The sequence below is a fragment of the Phodopus roborovskii genome, unplaced genomic scaffold (assembly GCF_943737965.1).
Source record: "Phodopus roborovskii unplaced genomic scaffold, PHOROB, whole genome shotgun sequence".
In the NCBI taxonomy this organism is placed as follows: Eukaryota; Metazoa; Chordata; class Mammalia; order Rodentia; family Cricetidae; genus Phodopus; species Phodopus roborovskii.
The window spans coordinates 4,219,703-4,235,670 of record NW_026126636.1 but is presented as its reverse complement, the minus strand read 5'-3'; the positions used below and the strand labels follow the sequence as shown (position 1 = coordinate 4,235,670).

The 15,968-nt window shown below is 54.6% G+C and overlaps 2 protein-coding genes across 2 annotated transcripts; both read right to left on the bottom strand.

Annotated features, from left to right (window-relative positions):
• Positions 1-42: 42 nt before the first annotated feature.
• Fxyd7 (FXYD domain containing ion transport regulator 7) lies at positions 43-8,161 on the bottom strand. The gene is made up of 6 exons (XM_051207317.1): positions 7,951-8,161; positions 4,000-4,029; positions 1,878-1,952; positions 1,666-1,708; positions 1,521-1,561; positions 43-433 (listed from the first exon to the last, which is right to left on the bottom strand). Exons 1-6 carry the CDS (start codon positions 8,144-8,146, stop codon positions 411-413), a joined length of 408 nt encoding a protein of 135 aa, XP_051063274.1. The 5' UTR covers positions 8,147-8,161; the 3' UTR covers positions 43-410.
• Positions 8,162-8,274: 113 nt separating this feature from the next.
• Fxyd1 (FXYD domain containing ion transport regulator 1) lies at positions 8,275-12,954 on the bottom strand. The gene is made up of 8 exons (XM_051207319.1): positions 12,824-12,954; positions 11,505-11,569; positions 11,037-11,069; positions 10,011-10,085; positions 9,617-9,653; positions 8,743-8,792; positions 8,534-8,588; positions 8,275-8,411 (listed from the first exon to the last, which is right to left on the bottom strand). The coding sequence occupies exons 1-7, from the start codon at positions 12,826-12,828 to the stop codon at positions 8,566-8,568; spliced, it is 288 nt and encodes a 95-aa protein (XP_051063276.1). The 5' UTR covers positions 12,829-12,954; the 3' UTR covers positions 8,275-8,411; positions 8,534-8,565.
• Positions 12,955-15,968: the final 3,014 nt, after the last annotated feature.

Genomic DNA, 15,968 nt, shown 5'->3' with positions numbered 1-15,968 from the left:
CAGTCCTTGGGTGCCCACAGATGACAACATACAGACAGAACGGGGGAAAAAACGAATGCACATTTATTAAGCTCAAGACGTGGACCCTGAGGGTACAGCCAGGAGGGTCCTGGAGAAAGAGATCAGGAGATGCAGGAGGGAGGATCCCAAGGGACTGGGGACAGGTTCTTGGATCCCAGGAGCTGGAGGCCTGAGTCTCTGGGTCTGGGGTGCACTTGGGCTCTTTGGGGGATCGTCGTTGCCAAGGCCTGGGGAGGGACAGCGGGATGCAGTGGCTCCAGCCTTGGGGTGGGTGTGGCGGTTCATTGGGGGCACGCTCCCCGGCTCCAGGCTGGGTCCCCACCGCCTTCACCGGGTCCTCGGGCTCCTGCGCTCCGGCCAGGGACAGCAGTGGAGAGCTGCAGAGGATCCTACACGCCACCACCTCCAGGTGCTGGGAACAGAAGAGAGCCTGCACTAGTGACCCAAGTTAGGGAGTACACCAGAATCCAGGCTTGACCTCCCTCTGGCTATCCCTGGGGAGTCCATATCTTTCCATCTCTGACATCTGACCACCATGGGAACATTTGCATGGCTGCTGTCTGCCCATGTACGGCCACAGAGTAAGGGAACCTAGCTGTGGTGGACACTTAAGGCCGACCTGGGTGTTCCTGCAGGCTTAAAGTTTCCTTGGCAGAAAGAGCCCCTACCTGATGCTACACCCACGTTCCTTTGCTATATATGCTCTGGACAACCTGAACATCTAGTGGCATTCTCCAGGCCTCCACGTTCCTTCCAAAACAGGCCGCCTTTGCTAAGGCTGGGCCAAACACCTGCCCCCACGCTTCCCCAGCTCCTCAAAGACACCTCTGATGTCCTTAACTCTCATTAGGAAGACATGAAACAAAATATAATTCCTCACCCAGCCTGCCCCATATAACCTAGCCTAGTGGTTCACACCTGTAACCCCAGCACTTGGAAGTCTGAGGCAGGAGGATGGCTGTGAGTTTGAGGTTGGCCTGGGCTACAAAGTGAGTTCTTGGACAACCAGGACTAAAGAGACGTGGTATAAGAGGAAGAGAATCCCACCTCTGTTTTTTTTTTTTTTTCCTCCCTAAAATACCTAGAAGGGAGGTAATTCTGCTAATAATCACCCCCAAGTCTCCCATGTGCATCATCCTTGCCTCCCCTCCATCTTTAGGTCTTTATTCTACACTTCTGGTTGCCCCTATTCAGAAAGCCAGCCTCTCCTTTCTCCCTCTTGCCCCTAGCTTTTCTGTGGGCTCAGTGGAAGGTAGAGGGGAAGCCTGTGTGGGTTTCCCAGGTGCTAACTGGCGGCTTCCATCCTTGAAGACTTCCCCAGCCACACCCCAGCCACCAAGCTTTCTGACACTTGGGATCTCCTTGAGATATTGCTGCCCCCCCCAGATCCAGCCCCCTGAAAGACCTTGAATCAGCTGCTGCCTAGTGGGGTACCGGGCTCCCATCCTCCCAGGTAGCCCTCTAAGGATCCTGCTAGCATCCTCCAAAACCATGCTCACCTGAGGAGGGCAGTTCCGACTTACAGGATTTGCATGTTGGGCTGTGGAGAAAGAGGGAGAGAGGGGAGGAGAAGCTTAACCCGGTGGCTAGGCTCCCTGGGCCCTAAGTTAGGGGTCTCCATCCCAGTTCCCCAGGCTGCCCCACCTCTCAGACCTGGAGTCCGCCTTCCTGCACTTCACCTTCTTGCCTGTTAGGAAAGAGATAGCAGGGAAGGATACAGGTAGGGTAGGAAGAGACAGGGCAGGGCGGGGCGGGGGACCTTCACAGGTAAGCACGGAGTGGGTGGGGCCAGCAGGAGGCCCTCTACGGTGGGGACACTGTCAGTTTGGGGACTCACCAGTGGAGAGGGTACTTACTGAGGATGATGATGATTCCCAGCACAAACATGATAGTGGCCAGGGTCATCCCCACAGTCTGCACGGTGGCATAGTCTACGGGAGACAGGAGAACCTCAGGGCAGGGGCCCAACAGGACAGGAAAGCTGACAGCTGAGCCCCTAACTCCAGCAGGGACTGCGGGGGACCCAAATTGTCTGGGCCAGCCCGAGACCTCCACCCTCCCTTCCAGTGCCACCTTCCTGGAGTCTCACCCTGGACACTAAGCCCCATCAATTGCCCCATCTCGGGCCTCCTCTTGGTCCTGCCCTCCATGATCAGGGCCTACACTACCGCAGCAGGCCTCTCTATGGTCTTGCTGCCCCGCTTTCCCTCCCACAACCACCAGAGCCCTATCACTCCCAGTCAGATCAGGAGCCTGCTGAGGCCTCCCAAATGGCCCCTACAGTATTGCAAGCAAAAACCAAGGTAAGCCAAGATGCAAACCTCAGAGTTGTCTTACGCCTCTTCTCAAGGTGCTTCTCTGATTATTTGCGCACGCACCTGCCCATAGTCCTGATCCTAATCCATGGAGCCCCTGCTGAGTACTATTTGTTATGAGGCAGGCAGCAGCCTCACCTGACTGATACAGTCCATATAGCACCGATATAATGAATACTAGTCCTTCAGTAGATGACCTAGTCCTGATCCTCCTCAGGCTTCACACACCCCTTTCTCCTCCTCGGGCCTCTGCTTAGCTATGTAACCCCCTCTAATTCTAGAGTGTGCCAGCCATCCTGCCCCAGGGCCTTTGCACCAGCCCAAAGGCTCCATGCACTTAACTTCCTCCCTCACCTGTGGGTTTAACTGAGATGTCCCTTTGAAAAGTCTCTCGGCCCCAGCTCTCTCTAACCCCATTTCCTCTTTTAAAGTCTCTTTCATACAAATGAATGCTTTGAGACGGGTCTCCAACTCACAATCCCCCTGCCTTGGCCTCCTGAATGCTGGGAAGAATTATTCTTGTCTGCTGTATATGTGTGATAAGTAGAAGAAAAGGCCAACAGGCAGAAAGGCTGGCCCAGAAACCTCCCCATGGTGTCCCCAGAGCCAGATGTGGGGGCCTAGCTCCCAGCACACAGGCTCCACGGGGAGGCAACTGAGGAGCACTTACTGTATACACCCAGCATGTGCTCTTCAACACCTGACTTCAATGCTGTGATCAGACATTCATCAACAAACAAAAGCTGCTAACACACACAAATCCCCAAGTCATGGCAGGGTGTGGTGTGGCTGCTCCTGCTGGGGACTCAGGGACAGCCTCCTAGCAAGCAGCAGTCAATATCTGATCTGAGGCCAGCAAGGAAAGGAGCCTTAGCTCAGTGTGGAGAGCCGGAGGTAGGGGAGCGTGTTCCTGGCAGAAGGAACTGTGAGTTCAAAGGCCCAGAGCTAGTAAGGACCTTGGCCTATAAGAGGGTCTGTATTCATGAGTAAAGATGGAGGGAGTCGGGAGGCAGAAAGTGGAGGGAATTCAGGCTGGATCTCAGATCTGCCAAACCCAGGGCTTCAGTGTCTTAGGGATGAGAGACGGGCATCGTTAACGGTTACTCTTTCCATAGTCCTCATAGGTGGGAACCATTACTACTCCTTCTTTATAGGAGGGTTCAGAGAGGCCACACAGCTAGAGAGTGGATAAATGATGACTCAAACCTCTGAGTCATTTTACAACTCTTCCCAAGCTGCTTCTCTGATTACTTCAGGGCATGAGCCCACAGTTCTGATCATAACCCCTGGAGGCCTTGAGTACTATTTATTATTAAGGCAGATAGCAGCCTCACCTGGCTGCTGTAGTTCATCTAGCACTGATATAATGAATGTATTTGCCCTTCCCAGCTCTCTTCTTAGTCGGCAAACAGGAAGCGTGAGGTTGGTGCTTGCCAGCCCCAGTTAATCTCTGACTTTACAAGGTACTCAGCCTCTGTCAAGGGCTGGAGGGGGTAGGAGACCACCTCGTTTCCCCAACCTGGCTCTGCCCTCCTCCACAGACCCCTTCAGTGAGCCATAGCCACATGGCCACATGGCTGGTGGTCCAAGTCCTGTAGTCCCAGATGGAACTATCCTTCCATTCTAGCCCTAGGGCATCCCCAGCAGAAGATCCAACACTCACCATAGTAAAACGGGTCTGTTTCTTCAGGAACTGTGGGAAAGAAGACAGAGAAGAGGGGAAAACATGTTTCAACACTGGCTTTCTGGGCATCTTCGAGGACCAAGATGGTCCAAATGCTTCTTTATGAGACTTGGAGTAGGAAGCCCCTGGATGGTGGATGATGCTGCCTCTCAGAATCACACACAGGATGTTCTCCAGACCCATTCACTCTATCTGTCAGTGTCATGCCCTGTGTAGTGTATGACCCACCCAACTGTACATGGCAGTCCTGGTCCTAGAACCTTCAGAAATATTCTGTGAAACACACATACACACACACACATTCATACATAAACAAGCATATGCACACACACATGAACACATACATGAACACATGCACATGCATGCAACACAGGTACACACATGCACACATGCATACACATGAAAACATGCATGCATGCATGCATACACATGTACATACACATACACAGCCCAGTCTCACAAGAGGACCACCTGATGGACTTCCCCTGAAGACTCCCTCAACCCTTCCAGTCATCCCAGAGCCCCTGAGGTCTCAAGGCTGCCCCCTGCAGGGCTCTCCCATCCACTTAGGCTGTGACCAAATCCAGTATGGGCAACCTGTGCTGACTCATATTCTATCACCTAAGACGTCAGCAGTTTTGAGTGCTGGGATCAATCTTATGGCAACTCTGTGCTCTTCTGTCAATGAATCTTCTCCTCCATGTGAAGCAGAAGGCCCTTGGGTTCCTGAGGTTGGGTTCCTGAGGTGTGTGTGTGTGTGTGTGTGTGTGTGTGTGTGTGTGTGTGTGTAGCCTTTTTCCTTCCAGCAGGCTAGAAGAGGCAGACGTAGTAACTCATACCTATCCCCCAGCACTTGGAAGAATGAGACAGGGTAGAGACATCAAGGACAGCCTGGGCTATAAGAAGACCCCCACTCCAGGTGGAGGAGGACTCAGAACATCTTTCCAGTGTAAGATGTCCACCCTGGCCAGTCATGGTAGCACAGGCCTTTAATCCCAGTACTAGGGAGGCAGAGGAAAGTGGATCTCTGAAAGTTTGAGGCCAGCCTGGTCTACATAGTGAGTTCCAGACCAGCTGGGACTACATAGCGAGACCCTGTCTTAAAAAAAAATTAAAGTAAATTAAAAGATGGCCATCATGTAGCTTTCAACATTCTACCCCATCTACAGCAGATTTCTGCATCTTGTGCCACAGGGAAAGGAGGGGGGGTGATGACATTGGTGTTTCTCTCCCCCTTTCTGGGTTCTACTGGAACTTGGTGGGGCTGTGTCCTTAGAGCTGACTAATCAGCACTCAGGACTGGGAGTGCTTTAGTTTTTGGGGTGTGGAGACCTCCTGCCTCCATCTACATACCCATAAGTTAGCAATGCATCCCAGGGGCCTTTCTCCACAGAGATGGTTGGTACTATTTGTTACCAATACCACCTGGAGCCTAAACTGACACAGCTGGCTATGAGGGAAGGCCACAAATAGCTCTTTATCTGGCCTTCCCAGGTCTCTGTCCGGACTCTAAAGAAATCCGGGATTGGTGATGATGCATCTTTAACATTTGTCAGTGCAATTGTTGTTTGGGGAATGTGATTTAGTTTTGCTTTTTGGAAAGGTTCTCATTATGTAGTCCAGGCTGGTCTTAAGCTCATATTCCTCCTGCCTCCGCCTTCAGCATGCACCACCGCACCTGCCTCCTGTCTTTTAGAGCAAGAGAGGGGAAAAAAATACTAATTTTCTATTTGTGGTGGTGATTAAAAAAATAAAATAAGCCCACTAGTGGGTTTTTTTAAAGAAGTTAATCCTCTGAAGGAAAAAAATACATAAATAAATAGAGATAAAAGGAAAATTCTAATAGAGCAACAACACTCAGCCAAATACAGCCAGGACCCCGTGTCTGAGAGTCACCTGGCCTGCATTTTAGCTTCACCACCAGAGGGTGGGCAAATTGGTCTCTGCAGTTCAGCCTGGTTCTCAAGAAGTTTTCTGGAATGAATGAGTGAATGAATGAATTAATGAATTAACGAGAGGGTCTCCGAGTCTGCAGGTGATTGTATTAAAGGCAGAGTATCGCCCATCTCCCAAGTCTCCTGGTTTCCCATACATCCCTTCTCCAGGTGATTGCCTGTCCCAGCATCTTCTTGAACTCCTCCAAAGATCCCCTGTGGGTCCCTGACCACCGCAGTCCCAGTCTTCAGGGTGTGGCTGGGTTAAGGGTGGAGCCAGGAGACAGGAGAAGTAATGTACACCACTCTTGGCCAGTTGCCAGGGAGAGATCAGAAAGGAGGTGGTTGCTATGGTAACCAGGGCATCTTTCGAGGTGATTGGGGTCCTGGCACTCCAGGCTGGGTGGGATCCTATGTGAGGTTTGGGGGTTGAGCCAGTTTTATCTCCCCTTGCAGACCTGGCTTCTGGCCAAGCTGAATGTCTTCGCTCCCAAAAAATAGGGACCTAGAGCCAGGTATGCCCACATCCCCGTTCTGCTCACCCCTGGTTCTCCCTCATGTTCTCTGTCAAGAACCGCATTTCCATTCTCTCCCTCAACGATTCATTAATTTGTTTCCGAATGCTGCCTGCGAAGAATGCACCGGAGCTTTTCCTCCCCCGGGGTTTCCCAAGTCCTGCGGTCCCCTATCAGGCTGTGACAGGAAAAGGGGGATTGGCGAGCCTTCTGCCCTCCCACCTCTACCCGTCTGCTGCCATCGATCCTGCTAACCACCACCTCTGCGAAAAAGAAGCCCTGGGCTCCCGCCAGACCTGCTGGCTCAGCCCTGCCCCCTCTCCCTGGGGTGGCTCCCAGCCTCTGCAGCCCCTCACCCCCGCCCTGCCAGGGATTCTGCAGCTAGGGCTCTGCACAGCAGCGCCCCCCACCCCCTCCGCCGCGCCTGCTGCGATAGAGGAAAGGGAAGGGGCCCTAAGAGTGGAATTGGGGTTCCCTCCACCGCTAGGGGTTCCGCAGAACCCCCAGGTCCTCTGCCTTCAGCCTCCCCCGCCCCGTTCAAGCATCCTACCCCTAGCTCCTCTGCAGAGAACCAGGCAACAGAGGGGGAGATCAGGAAGCTACGGAGCCAGAGTGTTGAAGCGGGTGTACGCAGATCTGGGTTAATGGGTGCTAAGTGTAAACCCAGTGCGGCCAGATGCGGGGAGGCAAGTGTGTCTCCGAGATGAAACCATCAGTACACGTGGGCTGGGGAGAGGGGTCCCCGACATTCCATCACCACCATGCGGGTTCTCTGCAGCGCCGCAGCCCCACCCGTTCCCCCTCCCTCCATAACTGTGTGTATTCCTCTCTGTCTCCACGTCTGGAAATCGGCCTCCTTTCCTTCTGTCTCTCAGTCTCTTTCTCCTCCTAATTGCATCTCTGAGAGACTGTCTCCTGGGTTTTTGTGCCACTGGCCCTTCTGATTCTCTTGGTCTCTATCTCTTTCAGGCTTTCTCAGGACATCTCTTGTCACACCACCACCCTCTTCTCCCTTCTACAGTTCCTCTGGTCCTTTAGCATCTGCCTGCCTGGGACTTCAGCAAATATTCACATTATACTAGGCAGTTATGGCATAATGACCCTTTTCACTAGCCCACCTCTGGGTGCTGAAGTCTTCCAGAACCTCTGTGGCTGCAGATCCATCAGCTCCCACCCTTAAACCCCCATCTCTTCCCGTCAGCTTCCACTGCTCTGTGCTGGACCAGGCACCCGGTTGCCATAGCAACCTGTCCGAGCATCCTTTCTCTTGGGACTGCCACTCTCTAATCGTAGGTCCTGTACAGGGTGCCCAAGAAACCCCAAGGGGTGTCAAGGAATGTGCTCTTGGGCTTCCGCCCATGATAGGGGCAGACATTTCCCCTTCCTCTTCCTCTCAGTATGGGATTCTCCCCACATCCTGTCCCCTAAGCTCTTAGATCCCCCACCTCCATGCCAGCACCCATTCCCCAGGTGATGCTCACCGTTTGTGGGGCTCTGGGTTGGGGTGGCCATGCTGAGCCCGAATAGGGGGCTGCTGAATGCTGAGGCAGCGAAGGCGCGGCTGCAGCAGCTGGAAGCAGGACAGACTGATGTGGGGGGGTAAGGTGGGGGAGCCCTGGTAGGGCGGGGGGCCTGTAGCCAATGGGGGCCCGGAGAGCCCGCCCCCGTCCAGGCCATCCCCCCGCCCCCGCCCCCGCCCACTGCTGACGTCCCCGCCCCTTCCCCAAGGGTGGGGGCGCCCCCTGCCGGGACCAAGGGGGCTCCCGGGTTTTCGCCCAAGAGGCACTGAGATCAACCAAGCGCTGTCAAGAGGGAAAACCGAGTTTTATTGGAGGTCTTAGCAGTAAGGGGTGTTCCAAGAGGCAGAGCTGAAGCAAGGAACGCTGGAGGTGACCACAGGCGGCTGGGTGAGGAAAGGCGTCAGGTGGTGTCAGGGGGGGTCCTGTGTGAGTGACGGGAGTGAATGGCAAGCAGAGACCCCAAGCTTCCCTCGCCACGCTCCCGCCCGGGTACTGTGCTCCTCTGTCTCCCTTCCTCCCAACTTCAGCCCATCAGCTGCAGAACCTGGCTGAGTTTCCTGGAGCCAGGTGGAGGTTCTACCGCCTGCGGGTGGACAGACCTGAGGGGGGGACACAGAGGGTTCAGTGTCGTGGAGGGTATCAGCAACCTGGGTAGCTCCTTGCCAACCCATCGTGCTGCGCGCCCAGGAAGAGGGGTTCTTGGAAACAGCTGCCCCACAAACCCCCCCCCTCGCGCAGTGTCTACGAACTCACGGCGGATGGAGCTGCGGAAAGTTCCCTCCTCTTCATCGGGTTCCCCAGTTCTGGGAAGGGACAAACAGAGGAATTCGGATGGGCCAGGAGAGGCAGCTGCTTCCGAGAAGCCCCCTAGTGCAGGTCTTATTTCCCGAATGGCACCGGGAACTTGGATATGGGCACGGTCCATCCAAAACGAGAAGCGCCCTGCTGCAGTTTCGGGGTGCGGCAGGAGGTACTCCCAGTGAGGGCCTCCGGGATGTTGGGGAAGGGACTTGATATTGTTGGGGAGAGGGTCTTAGGAGACTGCCCTGATGGGACTTGGGTCCGATGAGTGACCCTAAGTCACCTTACCTCCCCGTACCTCAGTTTCCTCATCTGCAAAACGGAATTGATGATGATACCCACCTCATCCAGGTTGGGCGAGGGGTACATAACAGGGAAGAGGAATCGGCGCCTGGCGCGTGGTGCGCGCTCACGCACTCTAGAGAGTCGGTATGGAAGCATCTGTGATCGTCTTAGCACGCAGAAGGCATGCCTACGTTGCCTGCGCTTTAAAGGTTTATTTCGAGAGGGATCCTGCGCGACGATGGGGACTGGAGCTAAACTGGGCCGCCCTGTGAGGTGATCTCATTTCAGCAGCTCCTGCCCAGCTTCACTTCACTACGCTTGAGTTTCCAACTGCGGGGTTGGTGGGAGCCCAGCGCCCCCACTGGCTGGGAGCTGGGCCAGGCAAAGCGGGAGCTTGACCGTCATTCTGGAGCCAAGAGCTTGACTTGGGGTTTGGCACACACTAAGCGCTTAATACATGTTCGACTGCAGGATGGGGGCGCTTGCGGCCTCTCCCCAACCACTGCGGGAGGATCGAGGGAGGCCCGGAGGGCGCACTCACCTCTGCTGTTGGTTGAATTTGCACCGACATCTCTTGCCTGTGGAGTGGGAGGGTATAGGCTGAGCTTTCCTCGGGCTCCCACATCCCCAGGCTCTCCTCCAAACTGGGGAGGCCGCAGGGGTGGGGCGTGAGGAGGGACTGGAGGAAGGGTAGGGCGTGGGGGCGTGGTTGAATGTGGGGGCGTGGTTGGGAGTGGGGTGGAAGGTGAGGGGCGGGGTTTAGAGTGGGTGTGGTCTTGTGGGGCGTGGCTGGAGTCCGGGTAGGCGGTGAGTGATGTGGTTGGAGGCTGAGCCTGTGCTGCGCGTGGGTAGGGCAAGCCGCGTGGGTTGTTAGGAGCCAGGCTTGGACAGGGAAGGCTGGAGGCGGGGCCCAGACGGCAGGTGCAGACACTCACTAAGGATGATGAGGATGCCCAGGATGAAGAGGATCCCAGCGATGGTGAGGCCACCGATCCTCAGGGTGTGGTAATCTGTGGGCAGCCCGGAGGAGAGTGAGCAGAGGGGAAGAGGAGTCCAATGGGGAGAAGTATGCGGGGCAAAGGGGAAAAGAGGAGGAGCGGAGGAGGAGGGAGAGCAGATGGGGAGAGTGGAGGGCAGGGCAGAGGGAAGAGGGAGGGAGGAGGGAAAGGCCGGAGAGGAGGCAGTAGGGACTGGGGCACCTGATGCGGAGAAACCAGTCCAAATGAGACAGGGGGATCTAACAGGCAGGTAAGAGGGCCCAAGGCAAGCAGCGCAGGAGGCAGTGGAGAGTGAGGCAGACACTCACAGAGACAAAGAGGAAAGAGACAGAGAGGCAGAGACACGCACAGAGACATACAGAGAGACAGACACTCACAGAGACAAAGAGGAAAGAGACAGAGAGGCAGAGACACACACAGAGACATACAGAGAGACAGACACTCACAGAAACAAAGAGGAAAGAGACAGAGAGGCAGAGACATACAGAGAGACAGACACTCACAGAGACAAAGAGGAAAGAGACAGAGAGGCAGAGACACACACAGAGACATACAGAGAGACAGACACACACAGAGACAAAGAGGAAAGAGACAGAGAGGCAGAGACACACACAGAGACATACAGAGAGACAGACACTCACAGAGACAAAGAGGAAAGAGACAGAGAGGCAGAGACACACACAGAGACATACAGAGAGACAGACACTCACAGAGACTAAGAGGAAAGAGACAGAGAGGCAGAGACACGCACAGAGACATACAGAGAGACAGACACTCACAGAGACAAAGAGGAAAGAGACAGAGAGGCAGAGACACGCACAGAGACATACAGAGAGACAGACACTCACAGAGACAAAGAGGAAAGAGACAGAGAGGCAGAGAGACACACACAGACATACAGAGAGACGCAGAGTATAAACACCCAGGCCCTCTCTCTCCAAAGTCCATAATAGCTCCCCTCACCATAGGTGAATGGATCGGGTTCCTGTGGACCTTCTAGAAGAAAAACAAAAATCAATATTTCAGTATTTCTTGGGATGTGACAGGGACACACATAAGAGGAGCCTTTGGGGGCTCTACCTACCTTCTTGGGCTGGGAGTGTGGGTGCTACAGGACCATAGATAAGCTGCCAGCCTATTCTGCACCCTAGCAACCTCCTGTGGTAACCCAGTACCCCGATATCTTACAGGTTGTTCGTGTTGCCATCAACCAGGGGGCCAACGTCTATCGATTCCCACTTCTGCCTAACTCGGGCACCCACCCTCCTCTCTTCCCCAAAAGCCAGCTATGGCCACAGCCCGTGCGGTGCAGTGGTCCCTGGTTTCCTGCCACATGGATTTCTTTCACTTGGGGTCTCCCACTTCGGGGGGGCCTTCTCCTCCCTCTGGCACCCACGGGGTTGAGATAGAGGGCACCTCCTTCGGACTCACCTGCACTGGCCATGGTGAAGAGACACATGCAGAGAGCCAGGATGTGACCGGGAGATGCCATTGTCCTAAGAAGTCAGCCAGGGTCAAGAAATGTCCTCTCCCCTGCTCCCCTCCCCTCCTACAAAGGGCCTGAACCCACGGGGTTAAGTCAAGGACAGCCTAAGGACTTAGTTGCCTGAGAAACAGGGGCTCCCCCAGCTTTACAGGAACCATCACCAAAACAACTTCCTAATGGGGGCCAGGAGACTACACAGCAGATACCACAGCAAGGCAGGGGGACACACAGCCCTCCGGGGGCCTCCCACGGGCCACCCCCTACCAACAGCTGGTCCCAGAGTCCCAAAACCTACCCTTGTAAGGAAGGGCAGCAAGCTGCCTCTGGACACAGGTAGAAATGTGGAGACAGAGAGCAGGACACGCCCAGCCCCACCTGCCACTACACTCCTCAGCCAGTGGTCTCTCTAAACCCGGGCAGCCCCAGTGGTCTCTCTAAACCCGGGCAGCCCCGGCTCTCCTAGCCTGGGCTCTCTGCCTGCCCGCTCTCTCCCTGACCCTGGGTATAAATATCTCCCACTTCACCCCGGAGGAATTCGCTGCACACAGGCCACCATGGCAACAGCCCCCCCCCCCCGACGACTCGGGGGGTCCTGTATAACACGGCTGGGGTGAGGCTCAGCCAGGAGCTATATCCCCACAGGCCACCCCACCTCCCTTCCTGGAAGCTGTGAGAAAGGGGGAAACGGTTCTCCCTTTACCCTCCTTTGGTTGACATCTTTCATAACAAGACAACATTAGCCAAGTGAGTGTGACAAGAAGCCCGTGCTTGCGGGCCTGAGAGAAGTTAGGTGCTTGGTTCAGGGACAAACATAACCAGCACAGGCACACTTATCTGTGAGCACACACACACACACACACACACACACACACACACACACAACACACACCCCAACCAAGAACGGGTGTGGCTGGAATGGGGACAGACGACACCCTCTCCCCAAACCGCTGATTGGAGGGAGGGACACAGGGTGTAGACATAGCGCAGATTCCTCCAGGCCTTCTGTACCTCCAAACAATGACAGAAACAGGCCTATACTAATGGACACCCAACCTCATCCCCAGCCAGGGGTCTCACACAGCAGCCACTGGAAAAGGGAGGAGTCAGCAGCTCGCCCGCCCCTGTGCAACTCCTGTGCCCACATACTCCTCCCTCTTAGGTCAGGCCTGCCTGAGAAGCCACAGGCTGGCCACTCTTGTTCCCAAAATAGGCCTCCCAGCGAGGGGAGCAGAGAGGCCTGGAGGGAGGGCTGGGAGTCGCTCACCCCATTCACGCTGTCCCTGCTGACAGAAGACCCCCAATTGTCCAGCTGTGCACCCTGGGAGCTAAGCACTTTGGACCCCCTGGCCCAGAACTGGACGCTCCACCCCCGCAGGCTCCCCTCCTGGCCCCACCCTACTCTTGCCCTCCCCAACAAGCAACTGAAACTGGAGCCCAGGCTGGAGGGGGGCCAGGGGGCGGCCCCCAGCCCAGACCGCCCTGGCCGCTAGATTAACTCTCTCATCACAGCCCCAGGAGCAGCTGGGGCCTCAAGTGGACTAGACTGTGAGATGATATAAGCACTCTCTCTCTCGTGTGTGTGTGTGTGTGTGTGTGTGTGTGTGTGTGTGTGTGTGTGTGTGCGCGCGCGCGCGCGCGCACCCGTGGATGCAGCAGGGTCAGAGAATGTTTTCTGCTAGAATTTCCGGGAATTGGCCCAGCTGGGGCCTAAGGTCACACAACCTAAGTGCTTACAAGGTCACTGGCCTCTGACCGATGTTCTGCCAGGAGTAACACACACACACACACTCACACACACACACACACACTCGGGATCTGTGCACACACTGGATGAGTCTGGTGCTACACTAAGGAAGCCGAGGCAGGAGGATTGGGGATTAAAGGTCAGACTGTCCTGCAGCGTGAACTAGACAGAGTGTGAGACACGTGACCCTTCTCATTAAAAAAAGGCATTGCCATACTCTGTCTACTCTTACACATGGTTACACACTATCACACACAGCCCGCAGGGACACATCCAAAGACAGACTCACACCCAGCACTCCCATTCCCACAGGAGGAGGAGGTGAGCACACAGCTGAGCCCCTAGGAATGTGGGCTCACCAGCAAGTTGATGGTAGGGCTCGTCCTCTGCACGGCCATCGCTAACCCTCACACCGGGTGTACACCCTGTGTGCAGACCAGCAGGCACATCATGGTCTACAAAGCCATAGACACGCAGGGCCACATGTTCCAGAGCCGCAGATATGCACTTGATCTTCCTGTCCCCTTAGGGCATGTCATCCTGTGGAGCCATGGGGGAAACACTTCTGACGTTCTCACCGGCCAGACAGCTTCACAAGCCCTACAGACAGAGAGAGCAGGGGACAGGCATGGGTTCAAGACTCCTTGCAGCTATGGAGACTTCACTGTCCCTCAGCCATCCTGGGCTACAAAATGGAGAAGCCACTGATGTTCTATCTGCAACTCCTGGCCAGGCTCAGAGGGTCACGAACTTGGCGTTTTCTTGTCATCTCCATTTTAGAGGCTGGTAAACCGAGGTCTAGATATCTGATCTTCCTTAAGTCTGCTTGCTGGTAGAAATGCCCCCCAGCCTCAGCAAACAGCAGCCCAGATACTATGCTCCTCTGACAGACCTGTCAGGGACACACTTCCAGCCTCAGATAACCCTGTGTCCCCACATCCTTCTTCTACCCTCCAGGTCCCAGTGTCCCTGGTTACAGATAACCCTGGTTTACACAGCAACCGAGAGGGGACAGGAGCAGCCAGCCAGCCTGTCCAGCCTCCTTTGCTTACAGAGTGGTTCTGACATGCTCAGTGCCCCGGGTGAAACAGCTCGATCCTTTCTCATTGTGTGATGCTGGGCTGGTGACAGCCTGTCTGGGGCTCAGTTGTCCCATCTGTAAAATGGAAGGAATAGTAATATTCCCCCAACAGAGGGAGGTGGTGTGATTATCTAGAACAATCCGTGCAAAGCAGTGAAAAACTAGTGCTCTTACTGCAAGGCTGGTGCACAGTAAATGTTTGTTTGTACCCAGTTACCCCTGTCTTCACTGTAAAAGCCATCTTTCTAGCCACAAATGGGAGTGAGAACCTGTTGGAATGGTTCAGGCCTGACACTGTCCCCTTTGCATCCCTAGCCGAAAACTTTTTCAATTGCTTTTGCTTGTTTTGAGACAGGCTCTTGTTCCACAACCCCAGGTTGGCCTCCAACTTACTGTGTAGCCTAGACTAGCCTCCAACTTTTGATCCGACTGCCTCTACCCTCTGAGTGCTGGGGTTACCTGGGCCGTCACCACTGTGAATTCCCGTATAGGGCTGGGGATGTGGCTGTGAGCAGAGTGCTTCCTTAGCAGTCATGGAGTCCTGGGCTGAGTCCTCAGCACCACAGAACCTGGGAGAGTGATGATGCATGCTTATTCCCAGAGGGTTCTGAGATCAAGGCCATCCTTGGTTAAACAGCAAGTTCAAGGCCAGCCTGAGTTTTGTGAGACTCTGTACAAGAGAATTGCCCCCACGCCTGACTGAACCCCAAAGAGGGGATCTGATTTATTAGCTCACAGAGCCATCCATCTCCTCAGTCTGAGCATGGATAATACGAATGATCTCATTGACAAATAAGGAAACGAAGGAACAGAGAGGTCAAGTAACTTGACTGAGGCAACACAGTACTGGGCTGGACCCAGGATCTGTTTGGCTCCTGTCCTCCAATGTACCTCCGTGGAAAGAGGCTGTGCATTCCTCTGCCTTCTGGCCCCAGGCAGCAAAGTGGTTGTTACTATTACTCCAGAACCAATTGTCCCCCGGGGAAGCTAATCATTTAAGAGTGCCCCGTTTTTTGGAGAAGGGATTGTAAAGCAGGAACAGTGGTACCCCAGCCCCACACCTCACAAGGTTGCTGTGACGTCAGTGAGCTAACACACGTAAAACCTGGCACACAGTGTGGAGGTGCCCATCTGTCATTCCAGCACCAGGCAGGCTAAGCCAGGGGAATGTTGCATTTGAGGGCAGCCTGAACTACAAAATGAGTCCCAGGCCAGTCTCAAACAAACACGCAAACACATATAAACGATTATCACATAGCTCGAGGGGTGTGGGAGGGTCAACCCACTGGTTATGTGTGATTTACACATCGTTCTCAGTTAATGAAGAGAATATGTCCGAGTTTCTGAAAGCTTTCATCTGAAAACATCCAGTTGTGCACATGTCCACAAATTTCAGCCTCTAAAGAAAGGATGCAGGACAATACAGAGGGAACCTGGAGTCGGCTTCCCCGATTTGGATCCTGACTCTTCCTCCACTGGGCGGGGCCACCCTGAGCCCCTGACCTTTCTTCACTGTGAATTAGTCATGCAAACGACACTGGCCTGAGGGCCAGAAAAGATTCGACTGCTGGTGGTGAAGTTTTA

Coding starts and splice junctions, on each gene's coding strand:
- Fxyd7 (XM_051207317.1), bottom strand. CDS start 8,146: ATGGCCTGGACGGGGGCGGGCTCTCCGGGCCCCCATTGGCTACAGGCC. Junction 1,953..3,999: donor AACAGACCCGTTTTACTATG/GTGAGTGTTGGA, acceptor TGTCTCCCGTAG/ACTATGCCACCGTGCAGACT. Junction 1,709..1,877: donor GGGAATCATCATCATCCTCA/GTAAGTACCCTC, acceptor CTTTCCTAACAG/GCAAGAAGGTGAAGTGCAGG.
- Fxyd1 (XM_051207319.1), bottom strand. Junction 11,070..11,504: donor CTTCACCATGGCCAGTGCAG/GTGAGTCCGAAG, acceptor TTTTTCTTCTAG/AAGGTCCACAGGAACCCGAT. Junction 8,793..9,616: donor AAATTCAACCAACAGCAGAG/GTGAGTGCGCCC, acceptor GTCCCTTCCCAG/AACTGGGGAACCCGATGAAG.